The sequence below is a fragment of the Apium graveolens genome, chromosome 11, assembly GCF_009905375.1.
Source record: "Apium graveolens cultivar Ventura chromosome 11, ASM990537v1, whole genome shotgun sequence".
Taxonomy (NCBI): domain Eukaryota; kingdom Viridiplantae; phylum Streptophyta; class Magnoliopsida; order Apiales; family Apiaceae; genus Apium; species Apium graveolens.
Genome location: NC_133657.1, coordinates 8,781,191 through 8,800,506, shown reverse-complemented (window position 1 = coordinate 8,800,506; position 19,316 = coordinate 8,781,191). Strand labels below are relative to the sequence as shown.

The following is a 19,316-nucleotide window of genomic DNA, read 5'->3' as shown; positions in this document are numbered from 1 at the left end:
CCAATTCACTTCTATTGGTTTGTTGATTAAAAAGAAGCAGAAGACCTTCTTTCAAGAATCTATCATTTCAAACAGAAGAACAAAGAACAAGAAAAGCAGCCGCCTTGAAATATTACATTTTTCATCTGCTTAATTCAAGATCACATTTCTAGATTGTAAAGTTAAATCCAATCAACTAGAAATCTTTATCTTGTTCTTGTGTAACAATCTAGCGGATCAAAATCCCTAGAACTTAATCTCAAATTGCGTTTAGCATTTGAATCTTTTTATTACAAAAATAGAAAAAGTTCATGTCGAATTTATTCTAGATTTGTGATAATTAATTTGAGATTAATTCCTTGTAATCGATACAGTTGTTGTAACACCTTTCAAGTTTAATAATATTTTTTATTTAACTTGAATTTTGTTTCACATTTTTTATTCCGCATTTAATTCGATTATTCGGTACTGTTTGTATTCAACCCCCCCCCCTTCTACAAACACATTGGGACCTAACACTACCTAACAAAATCGTTAATAAACTGTAAAAGTCAAGTTCGGACGATTTAGATCGACCGAATTCATCCAGTTTGGAGAATTTTTACTCATCGTAACAAAAACGGGTAGAAAAATTTTGGTTTGTCACAATATAATTTTTTATCAAATAATATGTATGTATAAGCTTCACATTACTCAAAACAAATTGTTATAAATTTTATGGTATACAGTATAATTCATTATCGTGCCTAAAATTATCCTTTGGCTTGATTAAAAGGATATGGTCCTTGTGACATAATTGGTACGAGCCTATAAGAGTTTGAGTAGAGTTTGAGAAGGGTGGGAAAACTTGTTAGAGAAATTCCAATGGAGGGTGTCAAGAGGGATGCTAACGTCACGTGACATGACGTGGCTTGGCATTCTTATCACGTGGCATTGGCACCTTTGTTAGCACTCCATTGAAGTTGAGGTATGTCATATGGGTGCCAAATGAGTTCACATGGGGTGCCAACTTGGGATGCCATAAAGTAGGGTGCCAATTTTATTTGTGTTCCCAATGTGGTCTTAATGGTGCATAGAATATTATTTCTTTAATACATTTTTATTAAGCATTTTTTATTGAATTAATGAAGTTGACATCTTGGGGTGCGAATCACTATAGTATTTTTTGAAAGAAAAGTGATAAAATTATATGAAAGAGAGAGAATTTAAAATATAATATTTTTTATTATGTGGAGAAGTTGTCACCCTTTGAGGGGTGCCAACCATTGGAGTTTCTCTTAAAGGCTAAGGAAAAAAACGGTAATGATGATTTACATGCTCGAAGATAAGGGTTCCTGGTGGACCTTTCCGAGTAGCTTCCTTACATGCTTTCACAAATGGCTTGAAATATGGATTTTCACCAAGGTTTTCGCTGAGAGTTTCCACTATGGGGTTCACTCATAAGGTTTCATTGTTTAGGAGCTTTATGTAGTGGTTCCTCATAGGATCCCGATGGACTTTCTTAAAAACCTTTCCGAGTTAATTCTGTCATGAACGGCAAAACTAGGATAAGGACTACAGATGGCTAACCTAAACCTAGTTAGATTAGTACCGAAAGGAGTTGCAAGCTATTAAAAAATATGGACAACTAGTCTTCTTTGAAGGATACCTAGGATAGTAGAAGGACATGTGGTGTTGATTCCTATAAATATATGTTTAGGTCATTTGCAAAATGTTGCACACTCACTTTCTCTGCCAAAAATAAGATTGAGCTCTTGTAAGACAATTACAAGCACTCTTCACGTTCGAGTAGTAATTCTCCACCACCATCTCTCGAAATACTTATTTATTAGTTTAGAAATAACTATAAACATCACCCGATTCTGACAATAAAAAGCCATCATTACTATCGATTTCATGTCCATTTCTCCGTGATTTTCCGTTATTTCAACTATTCTGTAAGTGTTGAACGCTCTTCAAATATAATAAGTTTTAAATCATTAAATTACACACCAAATCTTCCTTTAGCAACTCTTTTCTTTTTATAACTAAATTGGGATCCAAAAGTTAATTGTTTTATTTCGCTTTATTTGCCAACCTCAAACTCAAACTTCATATTAAATAATCTTGCTCACGGATGACCAATAATCCAATTTTAGCATGTTCGGGGTAAGTTTATACACTTTCAAAATTGGATATTTCATACGAATTCATTAAATTTAGTCACTACATGTAGCTATCGTTATCAAGTTCTCAAATAATTTTAAATAAAAAAACTAAGCTTATAAGTCACAATATAATCCAGACACAAAATCCAAGTTTACTAAATTTCTTATCCATACTCAATCATCAATTGATGAATCTTTATGTACATACAAAAATCTCATTTACAAGTAATAGCAAATAAAAAATATCCAGAAGTTGTTCAATAGCTTAACATTAGCAACTTTCTTTAGCAGCCTACCAAAGTGCAACGCTACCTTCCAGACATTAGATTGACAAGGGCATGGTTTTCATAAAAGGAACCAATATGCCAATCTTCTGCGACCATGAGAGAGTCATTAGTGCAACAAATATTGATCGCATGCTTGGTTGTAGTTGAGGATTCTCTTGTGTACAAGCTTTGTCAAGCTGAGCCATCTGTAAGTTATATGTATTTACGTCGAAAAAGCTATTTTAAGAATCACATAATAAAAATGGGATAAAAAATTTAGTTTTCTGGTAAGTAGTAGTAACACTTACCTTGGAAACAGAGTCTACAAGGTAATTGTCTCCAAGCCTAGGGTCAACTAGTTTACTAAGGTCGTCTTTTGGTGCTAGCTAATTAAGAACTTCCTCAAACTGCAAAGGATCAGAGGCACATAAGATTCTTTTAAGGAGTGAATTTGATTTTAGGAATACAATTTAATTCCCAACTTGTGCGATTTCTAAGACCATTAGTTGGACTGTTAACATCTATATATGGCTTCTAAGAACATTGAAACAATTGGAGAAAGTGATTCATTATGACAATTATTGCTTGTGCAAGGTAAACCCAATGGCATTATTACTCTTTTGAATAAGTGCATGTGACAAAGAAAACTTACCAATGCTACAAGTTCTTTTGATTCAGTGATTAAACTACTTGCTTTAACGATAACTTCATTGAATGATATAAGTTCATAGAGAACAACCTCGAAAGCATAAACGTCAAATTTAGGGGAGACATCACCATATTGAGCACATCTGCAGCCAAATATTATGAATTATGATCAGTATATCATGTGGCAGAAATTTCAATAAGCTAGAACGTGCAAGTTCGTAAGAAATGGCAGTGCTTAAATAGTGCATTTAGCTTAACTTATCTTTCCATTTACCGAATTTGAAAGTTTGTCCAAGCATAAAGTTAAAATATCAGCTTAAGTTAAGGTATAGACTGGAAAATGTAATATTTAAGAAAGTTACCGAAAATATATTTATTTAAATAACAATTTTTTTTCCTCCAAAAGATTTGTTTCTGTTGATGGCATAGTTTTAGTTCCTATAGTAATCTTAAATCTCTAGGTATGATATGCACACAACCCAACCAAATGTTACCTAAAATAATTGAGGCCTTCTTTACTAAATATACAACATTAAATAATGCTACCTAGATTTGGAACAATAAATGGGGATTAACTCATCACCTGATTTCATTACTGTGTACTACATATCTCAAACGCTCAAGTGTATTGTGTTGTGCAATACATGCATGCATCATAACAAGACTAAGTCAAATTGACAGCCCTAAGAATCAGTTGTATGATAATCTAAATTTGTATTTTATATGTATTACTTGAGTCTGTAAAAATGTAAAAGATTAGACCGGAGTATTTTTCTGTAAACAGTCTCAAGCCTAAGAATAAACTCTGGAAGAAAATCAGGCCTCAGAGAAATTATGAAGAAGCTTTGAGTTGAATAAATCTGCTTTAAGAAAAATATTTTAAGTCAATATATTTAGAAGTCATAGATCAAGTCATATAGAGAAGTCATTCGAGAACTCCAGAATGACTTATCGAGAAGTCCAAAAATAGCTTATAAAGAAGTCTCAAAGATATCGACAAGCCAAATGAAGACATGAAGATTGGAGATATCGATAAGTCAAATTATCATTAGAGATCTCAGAGATATCAACAAGTCAAAATACTTATAGAGATCTCAGAGATATCAACAAGTCATTGTTGCATTAGAGAACTCGGAGATATCGACAAGTCAAAATAAATATATGAAGATTGGAGATATCGACAAGTAAATTTTCTTATTAGAGATCTTAGAAATAGCAACAAGTCAAAATACCTATAGAGATCTCAGAGATATCGACAACTCATTTCTACATGCAGAAATTTGGAGATCTTGACAAGCCAAGTTCACTTATAGAGAACTAAGAGACCTCAACAAGTTAAAGACACTAATAGAGAACTAAGAGATCTCGATAAACCATTATACTTATCGAGATGTCAGTCCTCTATAGAACAAACGGGAGATCTCGATATGAACCTCAAGTACTGAATGTAGACAATTTTAATATTCTAGATTATTAATCAACAAACGATCTAGTTAGTTAGATTGAAAAGTCTACAAAAGCAGCTTGAAGAGTGCAAGATCAAAGGCCAAGATTAACTGACAAAGGAAAGTCACAAACCTACACGATTTGCAAAGATACACTAAGCCAGAAATGGAAAGCTTTAGAGATAACTTAAAGTAGGGTTTAGTACATTCTATTGCATGTTGTGTAAACATGTATTTACTAACCTATAAAGTAAATACTGGTCCTTTGCTTTTAAATTGTATCAAACTGATCTAGTTTTTCTTGTAACTCTCTCAAGGAAGAGTTCTTTACTTACAAAGAACCCAGGATTTGTAGCAAGACACTAGCTTAATTTTAATAAAAAAATTAAGTGAGTTTTGAAATATTGTGTGCACGGTTTTATTTCAGTTAATATAATATAACTGCATTTCTAATCTGCTTTATTAATCAAGTAACAAACTTTCAAAAAGCCTTAAAAATATCCAAAACACATTCACCCCCTTGTGTTGTATTAATTACCTAACAAGTGGTATCAGAGCAAAATCTGAAAGTAAATAAATTAAAGATTTTGGAAGAATGAATACACAGAAGATTAGCAATATAAAGATAGCAGCCTTTGATAAGACTAACTACACATTATGGAAAAAGAAGATGATGTTGTTTCTGAGAATGGCCAACCCCTTGTACATCTAAATTCTGAAGAATGGACCTTTTATTCTTATGGAAAGGATTGAAGAGTCTACAGAAGGAGACATGGTCATCCCAGCTTACTATGGTCCTAAAGAGCCTTCAACATACACAGACATTGAGAAGGAAAAAGTTTCTCTTGATAGTGGTCTGTAATTAATTTTGATAAAGTCACTTGACAATGTCCTGTACAATAACATTATCAGATGTGATGGAACCAAACAGATCTGGGAGAAAATAGAGATTCTGTGTGAAGGTACAGAGGAAGTTAGATCCAACCAAAGGAGAATACTTGTGTCTCAGTATGAGGGTTTCATGGCTAAACCTAAAGAAACCTAAACCTTTTAAAGAACAGATTGTAGCCCTCTTTTGCATGGCCTCCTTCATGGAGAGGGAAGGTATTCCGGGACCTTGACCATGAAACATCTTGGAAGAACTTGAAAGAAGTTGAGATCTTCTGAAAAAGTTGAGAGAATTTGAGAGAAATTAAAAAAATGAAAGTGTGAATAGAAATGAACACTTCTCATCTTCTTTTATAGGAAAATAGCTACCCTCTCTAAAAAACACCGGAAATTGGTGAAGAAAATGATTAGAAAATCAGAAAAAGGACATAATAATCGTAGAAAATGATGCAGAGCGTCGCTTATCGAGTAACCAAAGTGCTAAGACCAAGACTGTATTTATAAAAAGCCCAGTTTTGATATTTATCCTAAAATCGGTACCGAATTGGGTCAGATTTATTAATAATTAAAGATTAAGTATTTTATTTTTACATCCGATAAGATCCAGCGGCGTACCAATATTCCATAAATATAAATAGCCAATACATTATCTTATTTTATACAGATAAACATAATTATACAATAAAAATTCATAATTTTCCAGAGAAACGAACCGTGTTCTTCGTGTTCTTCGCAATCGAACGAGGATTTGAAGACGTTATTAGAATCCGATGGAGGCGTATGAGTAGCCGAATTGAAGCCCTCAACTTGTTCTATTAGATTTCATCATCAAATCAATCAATCGATTGGTAATTATCAAATTCAAATTTTAGGGTTTAGCTTCAAGAATTGGGGTTTTTGTTTCTAATGATTGTTTGATTGTTTTGATGTTATAAATAGTTTTATCTGTCAAATTGCAATCGATTCATATATAAAGTTGTGTTAATTAAGTCCCTAATTTGTATAGTCGAGTTAATAAGTTGGATAGATTTTGATTTCAATTTTCTGTGATTCTTGATGATTGGTTGTTGATGTGAGTGATTTTATTAGATTCGTATGAGCATAGGCTTCATTTTGTAATCAATTCGATCGAGTTTTGGTTCATAATTCTGGAAAGTCGAGGTCGACCGGAAGAGCTTCGAGCTCGCCGGCGGTTATGTCTTTATTACCGGATTTCTGAATTCTGTGGCTTGACTGAGTTGATGTTGAGGTCGTTGGGTTGCTGAGAGGGTTTTGTGGTCGAATCAGTCGAGAACGAGCCATTTTTAGGCCAAAATCGGGTTCACCAGAAGGGGGAAGAAGCCGCCGGGAAACTGGATTCAACCCAGAATCCAGCCGAGGTTTATCCCGACCCGGATGGTTTGGGTGACCAGGTTGTGACCCGTTTTATTATCAGTTTAACACGGTTTTGATCTTGTAATCCCCAAATTCATTTACCAAAACATGTTTCTGGAATTTTCTTTTTTAAAGTAATTCAAAATTCATATTTTAAATTCTTAAATTCATTACTAATTCAAAATTTAATTTGGTTAATTATTGTAAATAATTAGCTGAGTTATTTTAATTCCTGAAAAAAGAATTCTTTATTATTTTCAAAAATTCAAAGTTTGATTAAATTACTAATAATTTATTTTAATTAATTATTTATTGATTTAATTAATTGATTAATTCATTTAATCAATTAATTTTATTTGCAAGTGTTTAAATAAAATGTAATTATTTATAATTAAGCCAAATAATGATTTAAAAATCATTTTGAGCTTTTAAAATATAGTAATATATTTAAAATTTAATAATATTATTATTAATTGAATTATCTTATTTTATTATTAATAAATAGACCGTTCATCCGTTTAATACGAAACGAATGCGTCTAGACTTGGAAAATTATTCTGTTTCTATTAAAATTCTTTCAAGACAAAAATCTTTCATTTCAAAAGGTCGGTTGATTTCGTAAACTATTCTGAGTCGCATAACTATCAAAGAATTGTATTTCGACTCGATTTCTGTTTTAAAAGTACCGAGTCGAATGGTTTAATAAACTAAGTTATATGTTATATGAATTATGTGATATGTGGAATAGAGGTTTACATGTTATATAATTTACGTGCGAGTAAGAGTGTCAGAAAATTTATTTAATCGTATCTCTTGATTCTTCGTAATTCAGATTCAGCCAAAACGAAAGCGGTTAGAAACTTATATTGTATATTTTAATATTTTGTAATAAGATGATTGAAACGGAAGTATTAGTACGTGTCAGTAGATATGCATAATGTGATTACATGTGTGACATGCTTATGTGTTCATTATTTGATGGTTATCATCATAAATTTCAAACGTCTATGTGATGATTAGAATATTATGAGATTGAGTGTTGATAGATACTTGTGATGCCTAGCAGAGTAAACGAGGTGTGGAAAAAGAAAGCAGGTGATTAGTAAATAGAACTGAGGTGTAGAAAAAGAAAGCAAGTGATTAGTGAGTAGAAGCGAGGAATAGAAAAAGAAGACAAGTGGTTGTTGAGTAGAACCGTTAGACGAGTGCAAGTGAAGTTGGAAATCATTTGTGATAAGGCAAGTGTTCTGAAATTTTCTTGAGATATATTGCAAATATCCTTACCAGTTCTTATTTTATATTGCAAATACTTTGAATATAACTGAGATATACCATATGTTAGCGTGTCATAGATGAGTTGTTTAACCCTAAACCCTAATCATATCATTTTATACTTAAGTTGTAAGCCTCATTCCTTGTAAACCATCGATTGTTGATTTCCCAGATACTAAACCCCACAAATACGATACTACTCCACAAATATATATACCATACACCAAACACTGAAAAAGAATTGCTTGAACATACAGAAACTTATATATTTCAACAACACCTTGTAAATTAAAGAACTAAACCATGTATAACTATTAACCATTGTTCATTTATTACCTGATTCTTCTACGGGCTTGAAGTCATTCTTCATACATACTTTGATATACCCTGGTGATACTCATGAATTGATTATGCTCTAAGACAAATGTTTTATCAATATTAATTATGATTCTGTTTTATTGAATTACAATATTTATCATATTGAATTTTTGTAGAATTGGATAGTTTTTCTGAATGTGGGCCAGACTCGTAGTCAGACCAGATTGGTGGTCATATTGGGCTAATATGTGCCTTGGATCCAGAAAATAGTGCAGAGCTGTGTGCCTTGCTTGGGGTTAGTGCGTGACTGATCAGCAGCCTAACCTTAGTTTTTAAAACTAAAAGTGAGTATCCAATTCTAATAAGTGCTTAACAAGACACTTGATTCCTCTGGATCATTTCAATGGATCATTGTAAAACCTCAGTTATTGTTATTATGACTTGCTAAGCTAGTTAACTCACTCTTGCGAATATGTTTATGTTATTCTACAGTTAAAAATGAAACTATTGGTAGCAAGGATCCCTAGTCCAGTGTGCGAGCTAGGATTCCAAGTTGAGTTGGACCGAGCTAGCAGGAGCTTTATGTTGTAATTTTGAATTATACAAGTTTGTAACAATGATTACATTATCAGTTGTAAGTTAAACTAGTTGGGATTTGGTACGATGTTTAGAGGGCGTTATAGATGGAATGCAGAACATTCCGTAGAACAAGTACAGAACATTTTGTAGAACAAGTACAGAACGTTCAGTCAAATGAGTATAGCACGTTCAGTAGAATAAGTACAGAACGTTCACTAAAATCAGGAAAAGAGAGCCACAAGGTGCTCTTTGACCATCATGGGGAGAGCTCCATGGCCAACCAAGACCTCACAAAGCCTAACAAGCCAATGAAGAGCATGAAGCTGGGTAAAAGGTTCTAAAAACAATTCAGGCGAACCGCCCCTGGCCAGGCAAAAATGGTGCCATTTTGGCCGAGCGGGACCTCCTGCAGGCTGATCCCTGGGGTCCTGCAGAATTCCGAAGACCATCCTGCAAAAATTTTCGAAATTTTTTGCAAAAATTGGAAAAAATGGGAAAACTTCAATTTTTTTTAAAATTTTTAGTATTTTAAATTTAGCCCCGATTAGTGAGATTTTGCCCCGATTGGGTCGATTAGGGAATATTACATGTAATTAACCTAAATTAAGGGGAATTATTGAATAGTATGATGTAATTAGCCCCAATTAGGGTTGTTTAACCTATTCACTCACATGACTAGTATAGATTAAGGATAATTAGTGTCTTTTACATAGTAATTAGTCCTGATTAGCCCCGATTAAGGAAGATTAGGCCCGATTAAGGCCAATTAGCGCATTCTAGCTTAAAAGTAGGCTCTTTTGAGCCTAGTTAACAACTTATACATGGAAATTATCCCTGGTTAGGGCCTTTTAGCGGCTTTCACCCTGTAATTAACCATAACGAAGTTTAAGGGTGATAAACGCTCGCTTTTTAGTCCTGATTAGGACCATTTAGATTTAAACACTATCCAATTAGCCTGTGATAAGGCCTTAGATGTGTATACTCACACTATATAAGTCATTGTAAACGTGTAGGTAACTTCACACTTTACCATAAAATAACGATACCCATGAAGAGCCGATATCCATGAAAGGTCGATACCTGAGAAGGGCTGAAAGTACCCTGAGTCGTGGATATTGTGGTATTTTCTCAGAAAGTTGGGGGGGGGGTAAATGATATACATAGAAAATATATCCTAAAGACACATTAATTGCCATATTAATAATATGTGGAATCTTTGTCCAAATCCCAATGCAGACCAGGCTAGTCTAGGCTCACCAATAGACTAGAGACGACCCAAGCGGTCAAATCCCACTAACAAAGGTCGTCAAGGTCCACAAGCATGAACAGATCACGGACTAGGCCCAATACAGCTAAATGAGCAGAGACATGTGTCCAAAATGGACTCAAAGTCCTAAAAGAAGGATTTAGAATTTCTTCCCTTATAGGACTCCTAATTACCATCTAAGTAGGAGACTTATCCACCAAGTCTCTCAATACAAGTCTAACCCTAGACTCATCTCTATATACAGAGCTCTACCACTCAACCTAGAACTACGTTTTTGGCTTGATTCTATATAACACGGAGATATGTAGGCATCTTGCAAGGACAGAAAGTCCCGAATGCGAGAACAACCAATAAAGCTCGAAGCTCATAAAGCCTAGAAATAAACACTAACGCACCCTAGTTTTTATTCCACAACATCAGTGTTGGGGGAAGTTCGGGGGATATGCTCTCTATTTTTGACAAGCAACTTCAGGGAATAGTTTTCCTATATTCTATCCTCTTACGATAGTGGGAAGTGGGAGGAAGTTGTTATTGTCTGTTGGGCTATCTAGAAGTCAAGAAATGAGGTGGTATGGCAGAAAAAAAGATCTTGAGTGGGAAATGTAATTAGTTCGGTCAAAAATTACCTTGTACAATGGAAGAACGCCCAGTCATTAAGCAATATTGCTTTATTCCCTCAAGACAATGAGAGAGATGGAGCTAGTTGATGGGTTAAGCCATGAGTGAATGTAATCAAGGTATCAATTGATGCAGCTACTTTCCTGAAAGATGCAGTATTTAGTATTGGTTTGGTACCCAGGAACTCAGAGGGGAGCTTGTTCATGCTCATGCGGGGAGAAATGAGGGGGTATTGCCTTCTGAGTTTGTCGAGGTGATGGCAATTAAGGAAGCTTTAAGTTGGAGCCGGCTGCAAGGAGGACAAGCAGTGGAAATTGAGTCCGATTATTTGGTAGCGATTCAGGCAGTAAGAAGCAAAGTGCTGATGGTCTCTCCATTTGGAAAAATGATTGAGGAGTGTCATGATTTACTTCTTGGTCTTAACAACGTTAGCTTGTTTTTTGTTTAACGATCAGCTAATATGGTTGCTAGAGCCTCATATTCATTCCTTGATCAAACTTTCAATGAGAGAGATGTCCCCAAGGAAGTTAACACTTATATTTCGTATGACTTATCAATGCAATAAATCCGATCTTTGAGTCAAAAAAAATTCACCCAGCTGTAATGGATACTAATAATTTATTATATCCTTATATTTTTTTATCCGCGTATATAATAAACGTAAGATACTCCTTATCTGAAATCTTGGTCATATACGGCCAAAAATTCTCAATCGTTGATTTGATATATTTAAAAAAAAAATGATCAAGATTATATCTTATCAGAACAATAATTTATTACCTGAAAAGTAGACCACTTAAAAAAAGAGATCAAGACCTCAAAATAATTTTAAATGTTGATTTAATATTTTTAAAAATAGACGATCAAGATTATATCTTATTAGGAACAAAAACTTAATAATTGAAAATGAGACCAATTAGAGGAGGAGATCAATACTACAAAACTATCTCAACCGTTGATATGATAATTTTAAAAACAGAGGAACAAGATTATATCTTCTTAAAATCAGAACTTATTACTTCAAAAGTAGACCAAATTAAAAAAAGATATCGATACTCCAAAACAATCTCAATCGTTGATATGATAATTTTAAAAACATAGGAATAGAATTATATGTTCTTAGAATCAGAACATATATTCTTAAAAACATGGAAAGTAGATCAATTAAAAAAATAAATAAATAGCCCAAAACAATCACAACCTTTGATCTGATAAATTTAAAAATTGACAAACAAAATTATATATTATTATAATCGAAACTTATTACATTAAAAGTAGACCAATTAAAAAAGACCAATATAAAGTAATCTCTTCTATATATAATAGGAGAACAACGAGATAAAATTAGTGAGATTTTTAATTCTTAGTGTAATGACTAACTTTATACCCCTTACTGAACCATAATAATATATATAATGGATGGATGGGTGATGGATTCTAAAGTTAGTAACCTTAACTGGAAAAAGAGTTTGTGTGTGTGTGCGTGTGCGTGTGTATTCAAATACCAGTCAATTTATTCTTCAGTTCGGAGCTCAAACTCGGAGCTCAAACTGTGTGTATTCAAACTGTGTATATGTATGTGTGTTTACGAAGAGAGAGGTGAAGAGAGGGGTGTTTGTGCATCTGTATTTTATCTATGTCTGAGTGTTTTGAGGGAAATTACAGTCCGTGTGTTTTATTTTAGGGGGAATATTACAGCCTCAGACATTTCACCCCGGTAAACATGTCCGACCTTTTTTAGTTTCTTTTGATTTATAAAGTTATTAAATATATATGTTTACATATATTAAAAATGTCTTATTTTATTTAAATCTAATATTATTTATTACTGATATAAAATTTAATAAATTTTAAATAATTTTAAATATTAAATATGACATTCAGTAATATTAAAAAATCCACAATATAATGATAATTTTAATTCATGATAATGTATTCAATTTAAATATTTTAAAACTAAAAAAGTAGTAATTGTAATAGAAAGTGTTTACATGTTGCCCGATACCATCACAACTATTGTAACACTAATTCGATAGTGTTATAATAGCACAAAAAAATCTTAACTACTACAACGAAATACTTATAACGCTTTTTAAAAAATATTGTATCATGCCATTATAGCGTTGTATAAGTACAATAATTTTGAACAATGTGAGACATAAAAATGATGTTCTACTTTTAAAAGTCTAAGTGAACTAGTAAGATCTTAGTACAATGCATTTAAGAATATTCTTTTATTAGGAAACAGATTTGAGAAAAGCTTTTATCTCTATGCAAAATAATTAACAATATGTTGAAAGGGATCTAAAAAGTTGATCTTTGAAAAGTTGAGGTTGCCCTTTTAAGTTTGAGCACAGAGACTAAAAAAACAGCAAATGGTCTTTGTGTATTATATATATGAATGTAGACAAAACACATACTACACATTTACCTTTTCCTCCTAAAATTTATCAACTAACAATGTGCAATAAATTAAGATAACATTTATACCAAGTATCGTTTAGATATATTACTATAAAATAATAGAAACACGCATGATATCTATATGAAGTTGCATACCAATAAATTTATGGTCGTTTTACATGGTAGTAATCCATATACAAGGTTGATTAGTACCTTCTTCCTTACTAGGTCTTTTCGTAAAGGCAGTGTGTTCATGTGTTTCTAATTTACTGCAAGCACAAGAAAATTTAGATTTCAACCAACTTTATGTGAATTTGGAAAAATTATCACAAAATGAGTTCACATATATATGATATGTAATAATTAATAGATAAGCTAATTATCCATACAAGAACTCACACTTTACACTGAATTAGGGTTTACATATATAAACGACGAGATTAGCTAAGTTATACTCATAATACACCAACATATAGAATATAACAGATATTAAATCTTAACATACGGCATAAAAGTACTTCATGGAGATATGGATGGAGTTAAATATATTTTTTATAGAACTCATTCCATTAAAAGCAAGGTTTATCATTCCATAAATATATAACTAGAATTACCACATTTAAATATTATTAACCTTTTTGAGAATGTTCAAGTACATTATATATTATCATAAAAAAAATCAATATTTAAAATTATTCTAAATAATAGACGAATTTTGTACACACATTATATTTCCACAAAATCATCAGCATCCATTGTCTTCCTTGTACATCTAATATAAACTTGAATAAGAAAGATATTTAGTACTTATCACGAATCATACAAGAAAAAAATTAGAGAAATATTTATAGTTTTAAATTTTCAAACTCAAGATATGTCAATCTAAAAGGATTATCGTATTAGAATCATAATAAAAAAATAAATAAAAATATTTATCACTAATATGGTGGTATTTAAAGCCATTTAGTGTAATTACTGACCATTGATACTACTAACTTACAGATTACTATTGTATACCATTTATACATATAAATTTTCTTATTCAAGCAGTCGGTAAGAAATATTGTCTGTCAAGATCGACACACTCACTCAATCAGTGATAAACTATATTTCATATTGGGTAAGGGTAAATTAACATTTATCATTTAGGAACAGTTTTTCAAAGGTAAGAGTTTTAAACTATAAACAAATTAATATTTCATATTTAGTTTATAAAATGACAAATTAAATTAACAATAAAAACATACCAACAGACTTATCACTTAAGGAATTTATCAAATAATAATTCATACAAAATCGAAATATTAGAGATAATCGAACTCATGCTTTAGCCTGATCAATTCAGCCGTGGATTGAATCAACCTCCATATTTCCTCAATTTTCCAGCAAATGAATCTAATGAACTTGTAAGGTAGACACCAAACCTTTGTTTCAAATAATCTCTGATCTTCTCTTATATACACAACTTGATTTGAGTTAGGTTTTGAATCATAAACTTCAAATATATATAATCATATATAATTCAATGTATATGTGTATATACATATATTTTATTAGATGAATCCCAATAATCCATGAGAGGATTATCAATTCGTTCATCGAAATCACTTAAATTTTACCAGCCCGGCTTCAATTTGCATCAATTCTGATAAAAACATTTAAAGAAATTTTGAGTATAGACTTTCATATTGTATATATTTCTACTAAAAGTTTTAGATATTTGAATACTTTCATGTTGAAATAATTCCAGGAATTAGAAAAGAAGAAGAGAAGAACATCAGGTGCGGGAGAGAATTAGAGCAACCGCGAGAATTTTTTCACTCAAATAAGAAAAGAAAATGTAAATTTTAGTATATCTAATATTTAAGTGATTAATACCAAATTTCAAGTCATTTTAGCAAGTGACAATATTTTATTTGATTTCAGAACGATCAAATCAATTTTCGGTTCCTAGTAAATTACAGTTGATCTCTGTTGAAATAAATAGATCTTTTGACCAATATTTTGACTTCAATAAATACTTACACAATATCTATACTATTATATAAATTACCAAAAATTAAAATTTTGGTTTTTGGTACTTGGTCACTCAATCAAGATCCGTTAGATCAAATTGATGAGAATCGTTAGATATAATTTCAAAAAATTATTATTCAAGTGATATAAGAGCCAATCCTCCAAGCAACATATTATTAAAATTACAATTTATAATACATAATGATAAAAATGACCGTTTATTTCACATGTTATATACTTGTATTTTCTAATATACAAAATATATTGAGAGAATTGAAAATATTTTTGAGCATATAATTAATTTTCTCTAAAATGTAATAAATATATAAAACTTGAGAAAATTACTTAATTATACATGACATGAGATAAAAATGGATATTATTATTATATCAATTAATATTAATAAACTTTGACTAAAAAAGAACTCTTTTGTTGGATGTAAAAAAATTAGCCTGAAGTAAGGCCATGTTTGAAAGTTAGCTTTTTGACAAAAAAATAGTTTTTCAATCAAAATAAAGGTTTGACCAAAATAAAATATCTAATATTAGTGTTTAGTTGTTAACTTTTTGAAATAGTTTTTTGGTCCAAAAAGCTAATTTTGACAAGTTTGTTTGAGGAGTTTTTTCAAGTAGCTAGTATATATAAAAAGCTAACCGAAAACTCGAGCAGTTTTATTCGAGTTTTATTCCATACAGTTACTTAATCAACTAGTCAATTAAAAGCTAATACAATCAGCTAGTTAAAAAACTATTTTCAACCGATATAGCTAACATGGTCTAAATATTTTTAATACAACACAAGTTCTCTAAAAAATATATTTATGTATTTAATTTTTATGTTTCAATCGTACAAATAACAAAATAATGAAGTGACTAAGATTTCCTTTCAATTTAGAGTTTAATAACAAAAAAATTAAAAATAATTGAGTTTTCACATATAATCATACATTCATGATTTTATAATAAAAGAATACAAACAATCACGCATTACAGTGATCTTTTTCTTTCTACAAAACAGGATACAATATTCACAACTAAACCCCCATTGAACAACAATATGCTCAGCCAAAATCTGGGAGTTTAGCCTTGATTCCCAAGTTTTGTAACAATGTCAGTATAAGCATCAGCAGCAGCTCTATTGTAAGCAATTACTCTTTTAGCATTATATTGTCCTCTTCCAACAAATTGATTTGCTACACCTATTTCTATCTTTCCCGTTTCAGTCCATGAATCATTGACGTCCATGGTACATCTCAAACAACAATGGTGAATCCATTCTTCTGGCACATCTCAAACAACAATGTCACCGGATGCCTTTGAAGTGTGGATGGAGTAATTATGGGTTATAGCAACTTCTCAATTACCTGCAGTTACATATGATCAGTTAATTAGCCAATAATAAAAAGATCAATTGAATTCACGTTATGAAACATGATTGTCGGATCAAAAATTAAAAGAAATTTTAAATTCAAACCTTGGAGGTAGTTTTGTTGTATTTGTTACTATCAAGATACACAGCTCCGATTGTTGATTCGACAATGTTAGCCAAAGTTTTCGGTGCATCAATTAATCCCACAGAAGATGGAGGATAATTTGGCGCAGTCTCTACAAATTCTTCGATCTGCATCACATAGACACACAAAAATATCAGTCATCTTTTCTTATGCAAATTTCGTTCATTGCTGTTGAACCAAATATAGGTGTGTAGCATTGAAAATGTTAGTAATGTCCTACAAGGTGTCTGTTTTAGTTTATCATATAAAAAAGGAAATTAGAAAAAAGTAATACTCCCTGGATATTATATAAAAAAAGGAAAAGAAATGGAGTAAAAAAGGGTGAAGTTACTAACTTGGGCACCAAGCTTAGGTTTATCATGGCGTAAGAACTTGTATAAACCGTGTCGGGCTGCTACACGGGCGAGTTTCTCAGTACAGACATTAGCTGAACGTAACTGAGTCAATTCCCCAGGCGACAAATCTGGGTACATATCGAACTGTTGAGTCGCCATCACACAGTTCAGAATCGAATCTCCTATGTATTCGAGTCTTTCATACGAGCTTTTTAAACCCTTATATGAATGATCAGTGTATGCTTCTTCCAGTAACCCCTTATTTCTAAAACTATATTCTATGATTTTCTCCACTTTTTCAAAACTCCAGCTCGAACTCGACTCGCCTCCTAACTGTAGGAGTTGGTTGTTTTGATCCTTGTTTTTAGCAGGCTTATATTACCCTGTATCTAGTTCTATTTTAATTAATAAGAGAGTTTAACGTTCCTCAATTATACATAAAGGTGTGTGTGAGTATATACTAGTGCTTCATTTGGTATCAGAGCGTAGGTTTCTGTTCAAGCAAATTTACCAGGTCAGCTATGATGGAGACCAGGAAAACCAAAGAGAGCTCGTTCGGTTTAAGCTTTCCCATGTTAACGAAGGTGAACTACACTGCATGGGCACTAAAAATAAAGGTGTTTATGCAGGCCCATGGAGTGTGGGATGCAATCGAACCAAAGGATCCAAAAGCCACGGTGAAAGACAAGACCGATAAGAGAGCTCTAGCTATTATCTACCAAGGGTTATCAGAAGACATGTTGTTATCCATTGCTGACAAAACAACGTCTAAAGAGGCATGGGAGGCAGTCAAAATCATGAGTCTAGGTGCTGAGAAAGTGAAAACGGCAAGAGCTCAGACATTAAAGGGAGAGTTTGAAGCATTGAGCATGAAAGATACTGATCAACTAGACGACTTTTACCTGAAACTAAACGGCCTGGTCACGAATATTAGAGCACTAGGAGAGAAAATGGAAGAAGCGTATGTAGTGAAGATACTTCTCAGAGCCGTGCCTTCAAGGTTTCTTCAAATTGCTTCAACCATCGAGCAGTTTGGAGACTTGGAGGGGATGTCAGTAGAAGAAGTAATTAGCTCATTGAAAGTTCTTGAAGAACGACTGAGTGGACGAACTGAAGCGAACCAAGGACAACTTCTATTAACAGAGGAGGAGTGGAGAAGGAATGAGAGCAATAAGGGGCAAGTTTTATTGACTCGAGAAGAATGGTTAAAACGGACCAACAAAGAAGGGACTCGAGGCAATGGAGACAACCGATGGAAAAACGGGAATCATGGTGGACAAGACAGAAGCAAGGTAAGGTATTTCAATTGTCAAGTGTATGGATATTTTGTGTATGAATGTTGAAAACCGAAAACCTCGTAAGAACAGGGACACACAGAGGGAATTGAATTTAACCAGACTCCAGGATGACGAACCAACTTTGCTTGTATCTGAAATCACGAGCAATCCAATGTTTTTGAAGGAAGAAAGAGTGAACCCAAAGTTGAAAGAGAGTCCGAGAGATCAAAAGGAGACACAGGTCTGGTACTTGGACAATGGAGCATCGAACCATATGACAGGTTATCGAGGAAAGTTTAAGGAGTTAAATGAGAACATGAGTGGGCAGGTAAAATTTGGAGATGGATCTACCGTGTGCATAAAGGGTAAAGGGGTCGTCTCCTTTAGGTGCAAGAACGGCGAAGATAAGCTATTGAGAGATGTATACTATATCCCTGCATTGTGTAGTAATATCATTAGCCTGGGACAGTTATCTGAAGATGGAAACAAAGTTCTGTTAGATGGGGATTACTTGTGGGTATACGATGAGCAAGGGAGGTTTTCGATGAAAGTGAAAAAATCTGAGAATCGGTTGTACAAAATAAGTCTTGAAGAGATGTGGCCTAGGTGTATGATCATAAAAGCGGAGGAGAACACATGGCTATGGCACTCCAGAATGGGACACGTAAATTTCCAAGCACTTGAGTTGATGTCAAAGGAGGGAATGGCAAAGGGAATCCCAAGGTTGACACACCCATCAACCAGGTGTAAAGGATGCTTGATGTCAAAACAGTCAAGAGGATCGTTCCCTTCACAAACAAAATTCGAAGCAAAAAAGGTGTTGGAGCTAGTATACGCAGACATTTGTGGACCCATCTCACCAACAACTCCAGGAGGTAATCGTTATTTCTTGTTGTTTGTAGACGATTTTAGTAAAAAAATGTGGGTTTATTGTTTGAAGGAGAAGAGTGAGGCCTTAGCTGTGTTTAAGA

At 32.8% G+C, this 19,316-nt stretch overlaps 2 protein-coding genes across 2 annotated transcripts; both read right to left on the bottom strand.

Annotated features, from left to right (window-relative positions):
* Positions 1-2,448: 2,448 nt before the first annotated feature.
* On the bottom strand, positions 2,449-16,464 carry LOC141695318 (lysM domain receptor-like kinase 3). The gene is made up of 5 exons (XM_074499574.1): positions 16,327-16,464; positions 9,275-9,366; positions 3,045-3,183; positions 2,701-2,778; positions 2,449-2,598 (listed from the first exon to the last, which is right to left on the bottom strand). Exons 1-5 carry the CDS (start codon positions 16,462-16,464, stop codon positions 2,449-2,451), a joined length of 597 nt encoding a protein of 198 aa, XP_074355675.1.
* Positions 16,396-17,642, bottom strand: LOC141695317 (ribonuclease 3-like protein 3). Its single transcript, XM_074499573.1, has 3 exons — positions 17,580-17,642; positions 17,069-17,401; positions 16,396-16,840 (listed from the first exon to the last, which is right to left on the bottom strand). The coding sequence occupies exons 1-3, from the start codon at positions 17,640-17,642 to the stop codon at positions 16,688-16,690; spliced, it is 549 nt and encodes a 182-aa protein (XP_074355674.1). The 3' UTR covers positions 16,396-16,687.
* Between the last annotated feature and the right edge of the window lie 1,674 nt (positions 17,643-19,316).